This window comes from Aricia agestis, chromosome 16 (genome assembly GCF_905147365.1).
Source record: "Aricia agestis chromosome 16, ilAriAges1.1, whole genome shotgun sequence".
NCBI lineage: Eukaryota > Metazoa > Arthropoda > Insecta > Lepidoptera > Lycaenidae > Aricia > Aricia agestis.
Genome location: NC_056421.1, coordinates 2,545,761 through 2,562,638, shown reverse-complemented (window position 1 = coordinate 2,562,638; position 16,878 = coordinate 2,545,761). Strand labels below are relative to the sequence as shown.

At 37.1% G+C, this 16,878-nt stretch overlaps 3 protein-coding genes across 3 annotated transcripts; 2 read left to right on the top strand and 1 right to left on the bottom strand.

Moving 5' to 3' along the window:
• Positions 1-1,476: 1,476 nt before the first annotated feature.
• LOC121734910 (acetylcholinesterase-like) lies at positions 1,477-4,058 on the bottom strand. The gene is made up of 3 exons (XM_042125540.1): positions 3,854-4,058; positions 2,526-3,769; positions 1,477-1,827 (listed from the first exon to the last, which is right to left on the bottom strand). Exons 1-3 carry the CDS (start codon positions 4,019-4,021, stop codon positions 1,566-1,568), a joined length of 1,674 nt encoding a protein of 557 aa, XP_041981474.1. The 5' UTR covers positions 4,022-4,058; the 3' UTR covers positions 1,477-1,565.
• Positions 4,059-4,391: 333 nt separating this feature from the next.
• LOC121734873 (acetylcholinesterase-like) lies at positions 4,392-12,213 on the top strand. Its single transcript, XM_042125510.1, has 3 exons — positions 4,392-4,563; positions 4,706-5,958; positions 11,942-12,213. Exons 1-3 carry the CDS (start codon positions 4,396-4,398, stop codon positions 12,132-12,134), a joined length of 1,614 nt encoding a protein of 537 aa, XP_041981444.1. The 5' UTR covers positions 4,392-4,395; the 3' UTR covers positions 12,135-12,213.
• A 785-nt stretch (positions 12,214-12,998) lies between these two features.
• LOC121734874 (acetylcholinesterase-like) lies at positions 12,999-15,969 on the top strand. The gene is made up of 3 exons (XM_042125511.1): positions 12,999-13,336; positions 13,490-14,745; positions 15,622-15,969. The coding sequence occupies exons 1-3, from the start codon at positions 13,169-13,171 to the stop codon at positions 15,800-15,802; spliced, it is 1,605 nt and encodes a 534-aa protein (XP_041981445.1). The 5' UTR covers positions 12,999-13,168; the 3' UTR covers positions 15,803-15,969.
• Positions 15,970-16,878: the final 909 nt, after the last annotated feature.

Sequence of the window (16,878 nt, the reverse complement as noted above, 5' to 3'; positions counted from 1 at the left end):
TATTTTGCATTTAAAATAGTAGCAGTACTTACTAAAATATTAATTTACGTTTTTTCGAGTTTGAATTTTGTTTGAATTCTTACTTGTTTAAATTACTTTTTGCGCCAATTGCATCCGCGCTCTTGTTTTTTGAAAATTCTAAATTTAAATAATAATTGTATCAAGCTCATAATAAGGCTATTAGTTTTTTTAATTAAAGTTTAATACTTACTTCAATGATGAAAAACTCAAAGCAGATATGTTACTACCACGCGCGTTGTGAAGATTCAAATACGGCCCAATTGGGCCGTCCGTTGTTTAGTCTGCATCGAGCGCAGTCACAAACGTGCCGCGTGTAAATTGAAAATGACGTCGTACGTGTTTCGAAGATGTACCAATTATGACTCGAAAGTAAACAAAACACATGGAATCTCTTATCACATGTCTTGATTGCAATAAGTACCTCGATTATTTACATTTTCAATTATTTTTTCGAACAATCTGGAAAAAATCGAATTTTCGTCATAGCTCAGGCGAAGAAAGAGACAGCGATACGATTCAACGTTTAAAAATAGAACTGTATCTTTTATGTAAATTGTTTTTCGTATCTTTTGTTTCACTTATCTGTCAAATTTGTCAATGTTTGCAATTTTGAATTTGAAAATTGTTCGGAAGACGTTTAAGCCGGAAAATAGTATGGACGTAACATATCTGTATAAGTAGAATATCATTGACTTACTTAATCACAATCTAAGTTAAATAATTATTAAGTATTATTTTTAATGGTTATGACTTATGTAACTTGGGCTTACAAGTTTATTACAGTGCCTAGTGGAATGATTCTACCAAATGGAGCTAATTTATTATTTGTAGTAGGTCTTTGAGTTTTTCATATACTTAAGTAATATTATTGTAGGAGGTAAGTACGCCGTACGACATTCCTTCGACTTTGATGGTATGTCGTCTTATACAATACCTAAATCCAAGCTGCATTATCATCCCTGTAGTTGTCAGTGGTGTAAGGATTCTTAAGTTCTTCATCATAGTCAAAAAATATACAATCCTTCTGTTACCGATTTAGCGGAAACATAAGTAACTATAGTATGCAGCGAATAGTATGTCATCTTAAGCCGACGCGACGTCTAGCAGAGTAGACAGAATTATGTCTATTGTGCGTCTAGTATGTCATCTTACTAAATGAGTAATATAGTGCCAATGTCAAGGCCAGGGGACTCAGCCCATTGCTTTTTGCTAAGTCTGCGACGCCATTCCTCGAGCACTTACTTTTTAGTACTTAGTCTTGATCAACACTCAAGAAATAGGTAGGTACTAGGTACCTAACGAGTAACGACCACAGATAACGAGTGAACGACTAACGAAAAAAACGATAAAAACAGCGTTACCTGACCACAGAAATGAATGTTTCTGTGGTTAGGAGTTAGGACATAGGACCATCCTACTTATATTATGATATTTAGGTAAGTAGGTATATTTTGTTAACTGGTTACAAACAGCCACTCGATTACATTACGACATTTTTATTACAAATTGAATTAGAATACCTGCTTGTAAACCATAAAATATTATTAATTTACACAAAAATACAAGATACTAATTAAAAACGCATAAATGTGATGAGATAAAACATTCGCGGACGATTTTTCTGTGAATGCCACACGTAAGTTTTTCTTATAAATGTTAAAAAAGAGATCCCAGAATGCGACGTTTCTTTGGAAGGGTCGCGAGATGACTGTCAAGTTGGAGTCGATCTGCAGACACGGCACCGTGTTGGCGGTCAGCGGCGGCCATGACACCGGCAGCAGCTCCGTGCGAACAGGCGTTGGATTCCTGGAATGACGATTGACGAACACAATAAAATGTAAAATTAGAGTCTACTCTCTACACTTGTAACATACCTAATACATTATACGAGTAATATTCTTTACAGTTTATAGTTATCACTTATCATTATATTTAGTAAGTATACCTAGAACTTTCATAAATATGAAATTTTATTTTATACGTGGGAGAGCCATGCTTCGGCACGAATGGGCCGGCTCGACCGGAGAAATACCACGTTCTCACAGAAAACCGGCGTGAAACAGCGCTTGCGCTGTGTTTCGCCGAGTGAGTGAGTTTAACGGAGGCCCAATTCCCTTCCCTATACTCCCCTATTCCCTTCCTTTCCCATCCCTACCCTCCCCTATTACCCTATTCCCTCTTAAAAGGCCGGCAACGCACCTGCAGCTCTTCTGATGCTGCGAGTGTCCATGGGCGACGGAAGTTGCTTTCCATCAGGTGACCCGTTTGCTCGTTTGCCCCCTTCTTTCATAAAAAAAAAATATGTTCACATACTTATAGGCATAAAGTCGTAGGCATAGATACGTTTTTAGTTTGTTAATAGTACTTTTATTGTAATAGGCTGTATTTTTATGTGTTCCAAATAAATAAATAAATAATTCTTAATATTGATCAATGATCATCATTAGCAAAATATGTAGCAACATTTTAGAATGTCAATGATATTTTAAATTAAATAATCTTACCCATATTTTATAAAGTTCGTCCACAATTTTGTGAAAATTTTCATCACTCCTAATTCCTCTTCTGTGGCCTTATCTGATTCCTCGCCGAAATAAAACATATACGCTAATTCCTCAGTATGAGCTGCCCCTTTTTCTGTTACGTTGTGCATTATTCTGCGATTTTGTATCGACCTATCACTATTGTAGCTAAACAGGTATTGGAATACTGTTGTATTCCTGCGTCTGCTATATTTTACCAGTCCTCGCTGCATAGGATGGACGAAATCGTAGTCGGAGAGGAATTCTATTGTAGCGTTTGTGTTCTGCTCAATGTTGTTAGCATCCTCGTAGTAGAAGCGTCGAACTCTTTCGTATGCCTTGTCATTTTCTTTAAAATCAAACTTTAAGTTCAACTCGTACTCCAATATATCCGATTTACTCATCAGGGCCTTGTATGAATCACCATAGATGCAAAAGATACATTCACGGCTAGTGATACCACCCAGAATGTTCATATCGTGAACATTATTAGCTTCAGACGCCTCAGGGTGCTCGCTTATATAACGGAAAACACCCTCAAACTTCTTTTCTATACATACCTTCCAATCCATAGATTTCGATATATTTACAATAAACTCTGGGTTTATTTTAGCTAAAAATGACATCGCTTTATAAAAATCTGTAGTTTTGAAGCCTAATTTATCAGCAATATCCAGGATGGCAGTATTATTAGGAGGAACAATAAATCGAGGATGTGTGGCAGTTCCACTTTGCAGTATAGCTTGCTGGAAAAGTCTAGGCTGCTTGGTTCTTAGATGTGCATCTACGCACATGCTGCCCGAACTGTGACCACCTATCGTAATTTTTTGAGGATCACCTCCGAAAGCCCGAATATTATCCCTCACCCATTTAATCGCTGTGTACTGGTCTTTCAACGCTTGATTTCCGGCTATTTCAGGATGGTTGGTGCAGAAAAATCCGTAGGGACCGAGTCTGTAGTTTAAAGTTACCATAATGATTCCGTGTTGAACCAGGTATTTGGGTCCATACAAAGATTTTCTTTTATGTCCGTGCTTGTTGTCTCCTCCGAATATATAGACGAAAACTGCTTTATTATCATTATCTGTATTGGGAACGTATACATTGACGCGTAAGCATTCAATGGTTCCATCATAAATACCGTCGTCTTCTATAAATTGGGGACATATTATTGAATCATCATTGGCTTCGAATACCTTGTTGAATTTTGGGTAAGGGAGAGAAGCCTGTACAAAAAAAAACAAAAAAATATTATTATGTTAATTTAATGCCGTAGATCTTAATTTATACTCATAGGAACTATCACATACCCCAAAGGGATTGCTGGCGTTGACTCTGGCGTACGGTATGCCAAGGAACATGACATAGTCCCCGTCGTCGGCCGGCACACCCTGTATGCTGCCCACTTCTGTGTGGACCAGCAGCCTTAGCTCCACATTGCTTATGATCAGCAGCAATATGACCGCACACGTAAACATTTTGCTTAACCGAACAATGAAAATTATACTTACGATACTAACGACATTATGAAAAAACGTACCATAAAATGTGTTATCTATTATAATTAACGGTAAACTTTATAGTTTTAACACGAAATATTTTTAATGATCTAAAATAATGATTAAATATATATTTATACTTATGCTTTAGCTAAATCGATAAACAAAGAATGAGTGAATAGATTAGGAGTGAAAGTTTTACCAGTTGACCAGATTATTGCCACAGTTTACCCCTCAGCTTTTTATTTAATTTTTAATCCTAATTTAGATTGTAGTTCATGGAAAAAATTGTTTGTTATAAAACATTTTTGTTATAATAAAAGGCCTTACTCTGTTTAGTAACGTTAAATAAAATGTTCACGTATTCGGCCATACTGTTAGTGATCATAAGTCATGTGGAGCTGAGGCTGCTGGTCCACACGGAGGTGGGCAGCATACAGGGTGTGCCGGCCGACGACGGGGACTATGTCATGTTCCTGGGCATACCGTATGCCAGAGTGAACGTCAGCAATCCATTTGGAGTAAGTCCATACTACCCTAAAAAGTCTCCAAACTTCAAACGTTCAGTCACGATTCATGAATTTATCACAGATTTCTTAAACATTAAAGAGCAATATTTTGTTTATCGAAATTCCCAATTGATATAAGGCCGATCTTTTTCAGGCATCTATTCCCCATGAAAAATTCGATAAACTTTTTGAAGCATTCAATGATTCAGCAATATGTCCACAGATGCAGCAACTTTACTCTAAAACCAACCACCTCTATGGTGGGAGCCTAGACTGTTTAAAACTAAATGTATATGTGCCTAACTCGAAAACAATGGACAAAGCTGTTTATCTTTATATTTTTGGGGGCAGGTTTGTTCATGGTCATAGTCGAAAGAGCTCATATGGACCCAAATACCTTGTGCGTCACGATATAATAGTAGTTACTATTAATTATAGACTTGGTCCCTACGGTTTCATGTGTATGGATATTCCTGAAATACCCGGTAATCAAGGACTGTGGGACCAGTACAAAGCCATTAAATGGGTACGAGATCATATTCGAGCATTTGGGGGAAACCCCCAAAAAATTACCATCGGTGGTCACAGCTCGGGTGCTTTAGTAGTTGACATGCACCTGCTGACGAAGCAGCCCAGATTGTTTCAACAAGTTATACTACAAAGTGGAACTGCCACAAATCCTGGTTTTGTTGTTCCTTCTAATACAAAGGCACTCATTAGTATTGCTGAAAAGCTCGGATTTATAACAAACGATACATATACTGCTCTATCATTCTTAGCTAAAGCAGATCCCGAAACTATTATCAAAGCAACTACTGATGAATATAATTGGAAGCCTTGTATCGAGAAAGAATTTGAAGGAGTCGCACCTTTTGTCGTCGAAAATCCAGAATTTTCAGGAGAAACTAATATCGACGGAGTCAATATACTCGGTGGATTTACATTCAAAGAATGCATTTACAGCTTGTATAGTCCAACATATAAAAAATTAATAAGTGAGCCGGATGTAATTCTAAGTAGCATTAATCGAAAGTTTAATTTTAAGAATGACAGTAACTTCATAAATGTAGTTAAGCACTTCTACTTAGGAGACGATACAGATCGTAAAAGTAATAAATATAAAATTGTTGACTTTCTTTCCGATTTCGATTTTGTTTATCCTATACAAAGGCAGTTCAAAAAGTATGCAAGACACAAAAACACAAACGTATATCTCTACATGTTCTCTTATGAAGGTCATCTAAATAGAATGAAAAGGCTCTTCAACATCACTGATGCCGGAGCAACTCACTTTGATGAGCTGGGGTATATTTTCACAGTGTATTACATTCCAGACATACCAAACAGCAATGATCAACGTAAAATCGACCAAATGACTACGTTGTGGACCAACTTCATTAAATACGGGTAAGATAAATTAATATATTTGTTTGACTATGTAGCATTCATCTCGGGTCTATTAATGCCAACCCACACGTACCACAACCACACGACATTATGTATTATTGATAAGAAGAAGACGACGGCGATGTCAGCGTAATCGTCGAAATAGAATTTATTGGGTACATCCTTTATTATGGTAAACAAAAGTCAAAGCCAATTTCGTACTGATCTATACTAATATTATAAAGCGGAAGAGTTTGTTTGAACGCCACGTTGTGGTACGTGTACGTGTGGGTTGGCCCTTAGGGCCAACCCACACGTACCACAACCACACGTTGCAGTCGTTGTCGACCACTTGTAAAATACCGACCACATCGCAATCACGTCGCAACCACGTCGCACCCACGTCGCAACCACATCGCAACCACAACGTTGCGTCGATGCAACGACACGCCGCCCGCGCTCTTCCAAAGCAAAAGTTGGTAGTTGGTACTGAGTGACGGGTACGCCATTTAGTACGAAACGTTACTCACGAATGCGTTTCGTTACGTACTCGCATTTTTCGTTGCCGTATATTTTTTATTTAATGTTTTTTTTTAAATATAATAATAATATTATTATTATTAAGTTTTTTTAGGGTTCACTATCACTATCACTATTCAGTTCCTTTAACAAGTAGTCAAATGTGTTTGTGTTCATTCTAATTTTTTTTTAAACTTTATCTTGAATCTTCGCAGTATAAGATAATCAGTACGAAATTGGCTTGACTTTTGTTTACCATAATAAAGGATGTACCCAATAAATTCTATTTCGACGATTACGCTGACATCGCCGTCGTCTTCTTCTTATCAATAATACATAATTATAGCAAGGATAGCAACAATAAAGTGTTCTCTTCGAAATCCACGACTTTGGGCAAGACGTGTTTCCGCTATAAAAGCCGGAGTCGAACTACAATAGTTCGACTTGCACATGACGCAACCACGTCGTAACCACATCGCAACCACGTCGCAACCACATCGCAACGTCATTTTGTCGGTACCACAACGCAACCACAAAATGCTGCAGCGACACCATTCACACGTAACCACAGCTCGACGACATTTTGTCGTTGCGATGTCGTGTGGTTGTGGACTGTGGTACGTGTGGGTTGGCACTAAAGCTCAAAGCGATAATATGTCTAACAAATCGGATTACATACTTCACAAAATAGCCTAGCAAAATTAAGGAATTCAGACCAAATAATTAATGTAGTTTTGAAAGTTGGTACAGTTGTTCCTAAAGGAGTCCAGATGAATATGTCGCAGGCACATTGTATAATTAGCCATATTAAATTACGGCTAGCCGTTTTAAAAAAACGGCGCCGTTTTGTAATGCGGCGTGTCGACGTTTAGCCGGATTGTAATTGCGATACGTTCTTCAATAAGGCGGCCCACGTTTAGCCGCATCGTAGTCCTACGTAAGTTATAGGGTGACCATGATTGCAAAATAAAACAATGCTGCAATGAGTGGCCTTCATTAAATTTTGTTAAGCACTCAGAGAATAAGCAAAAAATTCTGGATTTATCTTTTGTTTTATGACGGTCGCCGGCTGCTGCCGCAGCACGCTCGCTTCGCTCGCTCGGCTCCCTCTGTGTTGTGGTCTAAGTTCTAACCTAACCTAACCTACTTTTGGACTTTCTGGATTGTGTTTGTTTTTGTTTTGGCGGGAGGCTGCGCCCCCCGTCCCCCGCTTCGGTATCCGTGGTAAGTAGGCCTTCCGTTAAGTCTTTATTAATTAATAAAATAAATAAATTAATAATGAAATGAAATGAAATACTGAAATGTTTTCTCTGCTGACCGAATGTATAATCTTGCCGACCAAGTAATTATTCTGCCGAGTGACTATTATTTTGCAGATACATAATAAAAGTCGCTGCCAGTTATGTGTTTAAATTGCTGACCATTTTCATGATTTTTTACAGAACACGAATTGCAGCCTGATTTTAATTATTGCTAACAAAATTTTTGTATGCTGGCAAAATGATGTATTAGCTGTTATTTCTTGCAAACCAAATTTTTAAATGGCATACACAAAATTTAATTACTTCTCATATATTAATCTGTGACACGTCACACGGGCAGCGCCACGAGTGTTAAGAAACGAATTACGAAACTAAAACTGTCAAAAAGGCGACTAGTCTCTAACCAATGACATAAGAAACACTTCTTATGTCATTGTCTGTAGCCTTATTACATTACGGCTAGCCGTATTGAATAACGTATAGCGCCGAATGTATTCCGGCGGTTTTTTATTCAGCCGCATTCAATCCGGCTAAACGTCGACACGCCGCATTACAAAACCGCGCCGTTTTTTAAAACGGCTAGCCGTAATGTAATACGGCTAAATATACAAGCCGCCTGCGACAAATATACTAAAATCCCCGAGGGAGGGACACAGCCGGCGGTGGGGGAGGGGGGCAAGGTCTCTTTTTTAAGGTTTTTCCTTGTGACTCGAAAATTATTTATAATATCTCTTTAGTGACTTCTACATTAATTATCTACATTAAATTTTCTATAAATTACGAACAAACCTTTTTACTGTACGATGATTACTTTAGGAAATACAGAGTATTAAAAGGACTGTTTTTCCATACAAACGTATTCCCCAATTCACTCCCTGGACAATGCGTCTCGACAAAATATTTTTAAACAATATTAGGATCTGTTAAAGCTTTGCATCTACGTTCGTCTTTTTTTTCTAAATTTACTAATAAATAAAAAAATATGACCCTTTAAAAATCGCAAAAAATGAATACCATAAAACAAATTTGAAAGATCTTTAAGACAAAATAAAAATGCATAGACTCACTCTTCCTGAAGATATTTTTAAAAAAGTAATTAGATAGGCTCTATTTTGAAGGAGGAATCAGAGGACTACGTTACCTCTATTTAATGTAGGTATCTAGATACAGTAAACAGAGGTAACGTGTCGACTGTCGATGTTGTTTCGATCGACGAGTCGATGGAAACTTAGAACCAATCACGACCTTGGATCCTCCAGCTCCTAACGCGTTGTTAAATTCAATTTTTTTGCCAGTGGTTGTTCTGCAAAATCCAGTTGCCGAAAAGCGGACATTAAGTGTAGTCTTATTAACGGCTACCTTCCTAGGTACACACTCCTGTGTGTACTAATGGAGCCCCCATCGATGTTAATGATAAAAATGACGAAGATGAAATACAATTTCATGGATAAGTCGGCATACTCGTGTTCTTGTTTTCATCACCATTAATAAATACTCTGTAGTCTGTACTACCTTAAGTAATGATCGTACAGTAAAAATGTTAAGAATTAATTTAAAAGGAAATTTAATGTAGATAATTAATGTAGAAGTCACTAAAGAGATATTATTTATAATTTTCGAGTCACAAGCAAAAACCTTGAAAAAGAGACCTTTCCCCCCTCTCCCACCGCTGGCCTGTGTCCCTCCCTCGGGGACTTTTAGTATATTCATACCTTAAGTGTAACTGTAGCCACTTTCAAAACTACATTAATTATTTGGTCTGATCGACGATTTTGAAACTAATTGTCGACTAAAAAGGACCGGTTCGCGGCGTGGCGTAGCTTGTAAAGTCTTTGCGACTATCTTTGACTAAAAATTATAGTAGAGGAGGTGGTGCTCATTTTGAAAAGCCACCCATACATACGAATTTTGATCGTCAGCTGCTTCAGAACGGGTGGAATAAAAATTGAGAGTATCTCAAAGTTGTTGTTGTATGACTTTGCAACAAATAGCATCACCTCCCCTACTATTACGGAAAAAGTTATAGAAGGTTTTAGTGCAACTCTTAGTGCTTTTAACTTGACTGTTTCTTTAGAAATAAAAATATTTTTTATGATGTTCATAAGAATTACTTATGTGTGAAGGTAATCACGATTTAAAGAATAATAATTAGGTATGTTTTATTGTAACACTAGCTGTCCCGGCAAACGTTTCTATGCCATATAAAGTATTTCACCCATTTTATTTTTGAAGTGACTAGATAAGTATGTCACCATGGCAACGACCATCGCTATCCCGTCGCACAAACAATGGTCGCCGTCAGTCTCGAGTTGTAATAATTTACTATTATTTATTCAACAAATGCACTTATGAATATAATAAGTACCCAGTAGCCGATTCTCAGACCCACTGAATATGCATATAAAATTTGGTTAAAATCAGTAAAGCCGTTGCGGAGGAGTACGCGGCCTAACATTGTGACACGAAGTTTATTAACATCTACGAATAATAAAAACTAAGGAATCGTAACTCCCATACTATTACCGTTTTAAATTTGGTTCCTTTTGATCTGTCATGTAACGTCAGCCTAGTACCGCTCAAGGTCACCTAAATATTGCAAATGTATTGAAATGTGTACCTAAGGCTGGCTTCTCACGGCGTGTGATATCACAAGCCGCGCCGCCACAATAGACATATAATTCCGTCTACTCTGGCGCCGCGCCGAGCCAGCTATTACGAGCGAGCACGAGCCACCCCTTCTCAATTGCATTTCAATCTATGCCGCTAATTTTATTATAATAAGTTTAATTCCTTTATTTTGATAACAGATGCCGCTGCTTGGCAGCTACATCGCGCTATAGCTAGCACGAAGACATTTGTTATAGGTATAAGGTGATTAACTAGTATGAAGTTATTTCCATTCACACTCACTCTTGGTGTTGTAGAATTATCATACCAGAGCGATTTTAGTCCCAGGGTAGCCGTACAGATGGATTTCGTGATGTTGTGCTCGAACAGAAGCGTCATTCTTCCACCAGTACGAGTGGAAACATAATAATAATTATTATTGTGAATTATAAAAGTAGTATAGCATTACGGGGAACTGGGAAGATTTTAAGCAATTATTATTGTTCGGAATCGTACATCCTGCAAGCTTTCGTCATTATTCCACGCGAAAAACATACCATCATCAATCCTCATCACCTTGGTGAGTGGCAGTCTTCCACCGTGCATTTTTTGCGTAACATCCTGCCATGCACTGTAAAACTCAGGAATGAACTGCCACCAGTATTTGAGGACCAATACACGCCATAGGAATTTAGTCCCAGCCCCCAGGGTATCCCACCCTGGGACTTAAATCCCTCTGGCGTGATAATCCTACAACACCAAGAATGAGTGTAAGTGAAAAGAGTTTCATATTAGTTAATCACCTATAATAAAAATCTTCGTGCTATCTGCGTGCGTGCTTAGCGCGATATAGCCGCCAAGCAGCGGCGTCTGTTATCAAATAAATGAATTACACTTAATTTAATTATTAGTGGCATAGATTGAAATGCAACCTAATTGCCTAGTGAATAAAGTTGCATTTCATTAAAATTTACTTATTGAACGTAGTGACTTAGAGCAAAATGATATCTATTTTCGTGTTAATAAAGTTTCATTTACTTAAATTTTTGTCGGCATGGCGCGGCTTGTGATATCACGCGCCGTGAGAAGGGGTGGCTCGTGCTCGCCTGTTTGCTCAAGCCGCGCCTTTGAAGTTACCGACTTTAATCGGATCGGGACACGCCTGCACGAGCCGCGCTGCGCCATCCCTTCACACGGCGCGTGGCTCGAGCGGGCGCGGCGCGGCTCGTGGTAGCACGCGCCGTGAGAACGCAACCACGCCACCACTTTCTTTGGGACGCGTGGCTCGAGCTGGCGCGTAATATTAAACGCGCCTGCTCGAGCCAGCACGAGCCACCTCTTCACACGGCGCGTGGCTCGAGCGGGCGCGGCGCGGCTTGCGATAATACGCGCCGTGAGAAGGCACCATAAGGTACACTTTTTTGACAAGTATTGTGGAGCATGTTTTTTGACGAAGTTACTTTTCCTTAGTTTTTATTATTCGTAGATTAACATTATAAAACAGCACACATCATGTTATATCATGATCAAGACTTGATGTGACTCAAGTATAATAGGATACTTACATAATATTAATTATTATGGAATTATGGAATAAATAATAATATGTCATTCAGGAACCCAACGCCTGTTCGCACGGAGCTGCTGCCGGTGTCATGGCCGCCGCTGACCACCGACACGGTGCCGTGTCTGCAGATCGACTCCAACTTGACCGTCATCTCGCGACCCTTCCATAGTAACATGGCTTTCTGGGACCTGTTTTATGACGCGAACTTAGATAAGCTTAAGATAGTGTCGAAAAAACCATAAATTATGTGTTAACGATCAGATAAGTAGTTGTCCGAGAACAAATATAAAAAAATATATATATATCCTCCTCCTTTTCAGAAGTCGGTTAAAAAGTACCCAGTTATTTCTTACTACATCAGCTATCTGCCAAAAAAAGTCCCGTCAAAATCGTTCAAGCCAATTCAGAGATTAGCCGGAACAAACAGACAGACAGACAGACATACAGACAAAACATATAAAAAATGTTGATTTGGTGTATGTAGCGTATATACACATTCATATACATGTAGTAAAAATCAGCCAAGTGCGAGTCCGAGTTCTGTACCGTTATAGAGCGAAAATAAGGAAAAAAAATGTGTTTTTTGTATGGCAGCCCCCCTTAATTATTTATTTTATTTTAATTTTATTATTTAATATTTAAAATATATAACTACACATACCTATAATTGAGGATTTTGTGAAAAATTCTAAAAAAAGTGTCTATATGTTGCCATTATGGATATTTAATACGCAGGAGTAGTTTTATAGTTTTCGGTCTTTGAGGGTAACATAATATACTTAATATAAATTTATAACGTAATACGACTTTATTGAAGTACTTATCGTTTATTTGATTTTATTGAGTAGCTTTTGTGTGTGATTTTTCCTCTGTTATCGTATTATTAGTGGTAACTGGTATAGGTACATTAACGGCCGTTACCAATATTTGATCTATCTCTGGTTTTGCCGTACTAGAGATAGGAATAGCTCATAATTGACATAAAATATATGTCTCTAATGTCTAATGTGAGCTATTAATATCTCTAGTAGGGCAAAACCAGATATAGATCAAATATTGGGAACGGCCGTAAAGCAGCAAAGGCTTCTATTTTTTTATAATACATTTGAATATCAATTTAGTTGATAAATATGTTAATTAGCTTAGATCCGTCATACATATTGATGAAATGTTAGACATATTAGAATTATATTTAAGACATTTAGTGTAGCGTCTTCTATTGAGGAGGTCAAATTGTTTTAACCGTTGAAATAAGTTTTTTAAAGAAGCCACAAAAATGTTTACGTGTGCGGTCATATTGCTGCTGGTCATAAGCCATGTGGAACTGAGGCTGCTGGTCCACACGGAAGTGGGCAGCATACAGGGTGTGCCGGCCGACGACGGGGACTATGTCATGTTCCTGGGCATACCGTACGCCAGAGTCAACGCCAGCAATCCCTTTGGGGTAAGTACGTACACATTTAAAATTGTCTTATATCCAAAAAATAATAATTAATGAAGTAATTATTATTATAAACACACTAAAAAGGTCATATAACACTGAATATAAAACCATAATCAATATGCAATAATTTTAAAGACTAATAAATTTTTGCAGGCTTCCATTCCCCATGAGAAATTTGACAAAGTTTTTGAAGCATTCAACGATTCAGTAATGTGTCCACAAATTAGAGAAATTTACTTAGGAGGTGGCGACCCGTATAAAGGTGCTCTGGACTGTTTGCATCTCAATGTATATGTACCCAATACGGAGACAACAGACAAAGCTGTTTATGTTTATATTTTTGGGGGAAAGCACGATCATGGTCGAAGCCAAAGAGACTTATATGGACCTAAATATCTTGTCCGTCACGATGTTATAGTAGTTACTTTTAATTATAGACTTGGACCCTACGGTTTCATGTGTATGGACATTCCTGAAATACCCGGCAATCAGGGACTATGGGATCAGTACAAAGCCATTAAGTGGGTTAGAGATAATATTCAAGCCTTTGGAGGTAATCCACAAAGAATTACCATCGGTGGTCACAGCTCAGGTGCTATGACAGCTGACATGCATCTATTGACCAAACAGCCTAGACTGTTTCAGCAAGCCATACTGCAAAGTGGAAGTGCTACAATTCCTGGTTTTGTTAGACCTTCTGACAAAACGGCACTCATCGATATTGCTGAAAAGATCGGATTCAAAACTAACGACACATATGCTGCCCTCTCATTTCTAGCCAAAGCAGATCCCGAAACGGTTATTAAAACAACAGCTAAATATGAATATGAATGGGCTTCGTGTGTCGAAAAAGAATTTGATGGGGTCGTTCCATATATCGATGAAAACCCCGAGTTATCGGAAGGAATAAATATTGATGGTCTTAACATACTAAGCGGGTTTACAGAACGAGAATGCATTTATACCTTGTATAGTCCCTCGTACGCGTTTTTATTAAAATCCGAAGATATACTTCGGTCTGATTTAGGTTTTAAGTTTAATTTACAAAATCATAGTAACGTCTTAGATATAATAAAGCACTTCTATCTTGGAGACCACGCAAACGGTGAAATTAATAAATACGAAGTTGTCGATTTTCTTACTGACTTCGATTTCGTTTATCCCTTACAACGGCAGTTGATCAAATATGCAAAGCACAAGGATACAAATGTATATCAATATTTGTTTTCTTATGAAGGTCATCTAAATAGAATGAAAAGGTATTACAATATAACCGAACCCGGAACGACGCACTCCGATGAACTGGGATATATTTTTACCATTGATTTCCTTCCGGATGTACCAAACACCGATGACCAGCATAAAATTGACCAAATTACAACGTTATGGACCAATTTCATGAAATACGGGTAAGACATAATATTATTATCTTTTTTAGAACTTAAGCTAAAAACTTAACTTAATAGGAAGAGCCACATTAAAATATAACGTCTGTAAGTTACAATAATATATTTATAAGTTAAAATAACATATAAATAATATTATGTAAGTATACAAAGTTTTGCTCTTGTCTGTCGACCAACTTTTCTTTAGTGAAGAATTTATATAACTATAACATCTAGATAGATACACAAATTGTCGATCTCTTTCTATTTATGATAATCATTGCCTTCAGAAAATGATTGCGTAAAGCAGTGATTTTAAAAACTATAATTTACATTTTACCAAACCAAACAAAAGATAAAATCTAAATAGTTTTAAGAGGCCGCGTGCCACCGAAATTCTCATACATACATAATACCAAAATCATTTTTTCATATGAAAATATTTAACATGTTTGAGTTATTTTTCAGCTTAAAATAGTAATTACCTAGGTTCCTGCACAAAAATTTACTACAAAATATTTAAACTCTAAAAAATATAGTAAAACACTAAAAAATATATAAATAAATAGTAAATTTACGACAAAATATTTTAACTCAAAAAAATATTTTTTAGTATTTAAATATTTTGTAGTAAATTTTTGTGCAGGAACGGGTCGCGGCACATACCATCTTCGCCGCGATGAGCCCCACATATCCGAAGCCCCCATCCCCTGCGTCGAATGCGTTAATGCATTTCTCTGCGTGAAAAAAAAAAAGGAACCTAGGAAATTACTATTTTAAGCTGAAAAATAACTCAAACATGTTAAATATTTTCGTATGAGAATTTCGATGGCACCCGGCCTTTGACGTTTTATAGGATAAAAAGAGTTTATTTAAAACGTGAAAATTATGTAATTTCAGGAACCCAACGCCTGTTCGCACGGATCTGCTGCCGGTGTCATGGCCGCCGCTGACCGCCGACACGGTGCCGTGTCTGCAGATCGACTCCAACTTGACCGTCATCTCGCGACCTTTCCACAGAAACATGGCATTCTGGGACCTGTTTTATGCCGCGCATTTAGATAAGCTTAGTATTATATAGCGCCTGAAAAGAAAACATTAGCAAATAGTTAAATCAAGGTGATAATATATATTGGCGTGAATATATGCTCAACTGCTTTAAATTTTTTCGGCTGTTGTGTTTCATTTCTGTAAGACTTGTCACTCGGAGACGGAGTAAAAGATGCAAAATAAACTGACGAAAATGAACAAAAACTAAGTACTTATATATCTTCATAATTTTGCAAATCTAGTTTATAGTATAATTATTATAATTAAGTACTTACTTAAATAGATCTACTATTATGATCCTAAATAAGGATTTAAAAAAGAGTATTGTACAACATACGAGTATTATTAATCTATCTGCGGTACTAGGCGGTACTTAAATATTTTGATTAAGAACAATATTACATTAAAATTGTTATTAATTGCTTCAATTCCAGGTCTTACGTATTTAACATTTTCATATACTTAATACGAGTAAAAAGTCATTTGTGTACCTTATTAATTAATGTTTTTTTACCTTTTTTACCTAGATGCTAATATCAGCTGTTTACAGATTTATTTTTACTAAGCCATTCGATAATATTATTGTGTAGATTAATCGTCATTTTCTGCGTCCGAAAACGTATTTGTGCTATCTATAGATTGTTTTAGCCGGCCCCTAGACGTTTTATATACTTATATTTTTTTTATCGTCAACCATATTTATTTTATCGTCAACATCACTCATCGCGTAATATTTTATTCATCGTCTAGGGTTGATATCGAACATCGCGCGCCTTCAATCTAATTACATGCAATCATACATGGTGCATTCAGAACATGTAATACGTATTCGATTTTCTTGTATCTTTGCTCCCCTTGTTCGGTGCTTCCTTTGAACACCTTAAAAGTTAGTATCTTCAATTATTAATTATACAAGCAACTAGAACATCCTTCAATGGTAACGCTGCAATCTATGCAAAAAAATTCAGAATGTGCGGAAAGAAAACAGGTTTTTAAGTGTGCTTTTATTTTTGTTACATTGAATGTTAATCGGCCTACCAATCACTTGTTAATTAGTTGAATACTGAATTAAAACGACGAGACTCACTGATAAGACATATTTCGCCG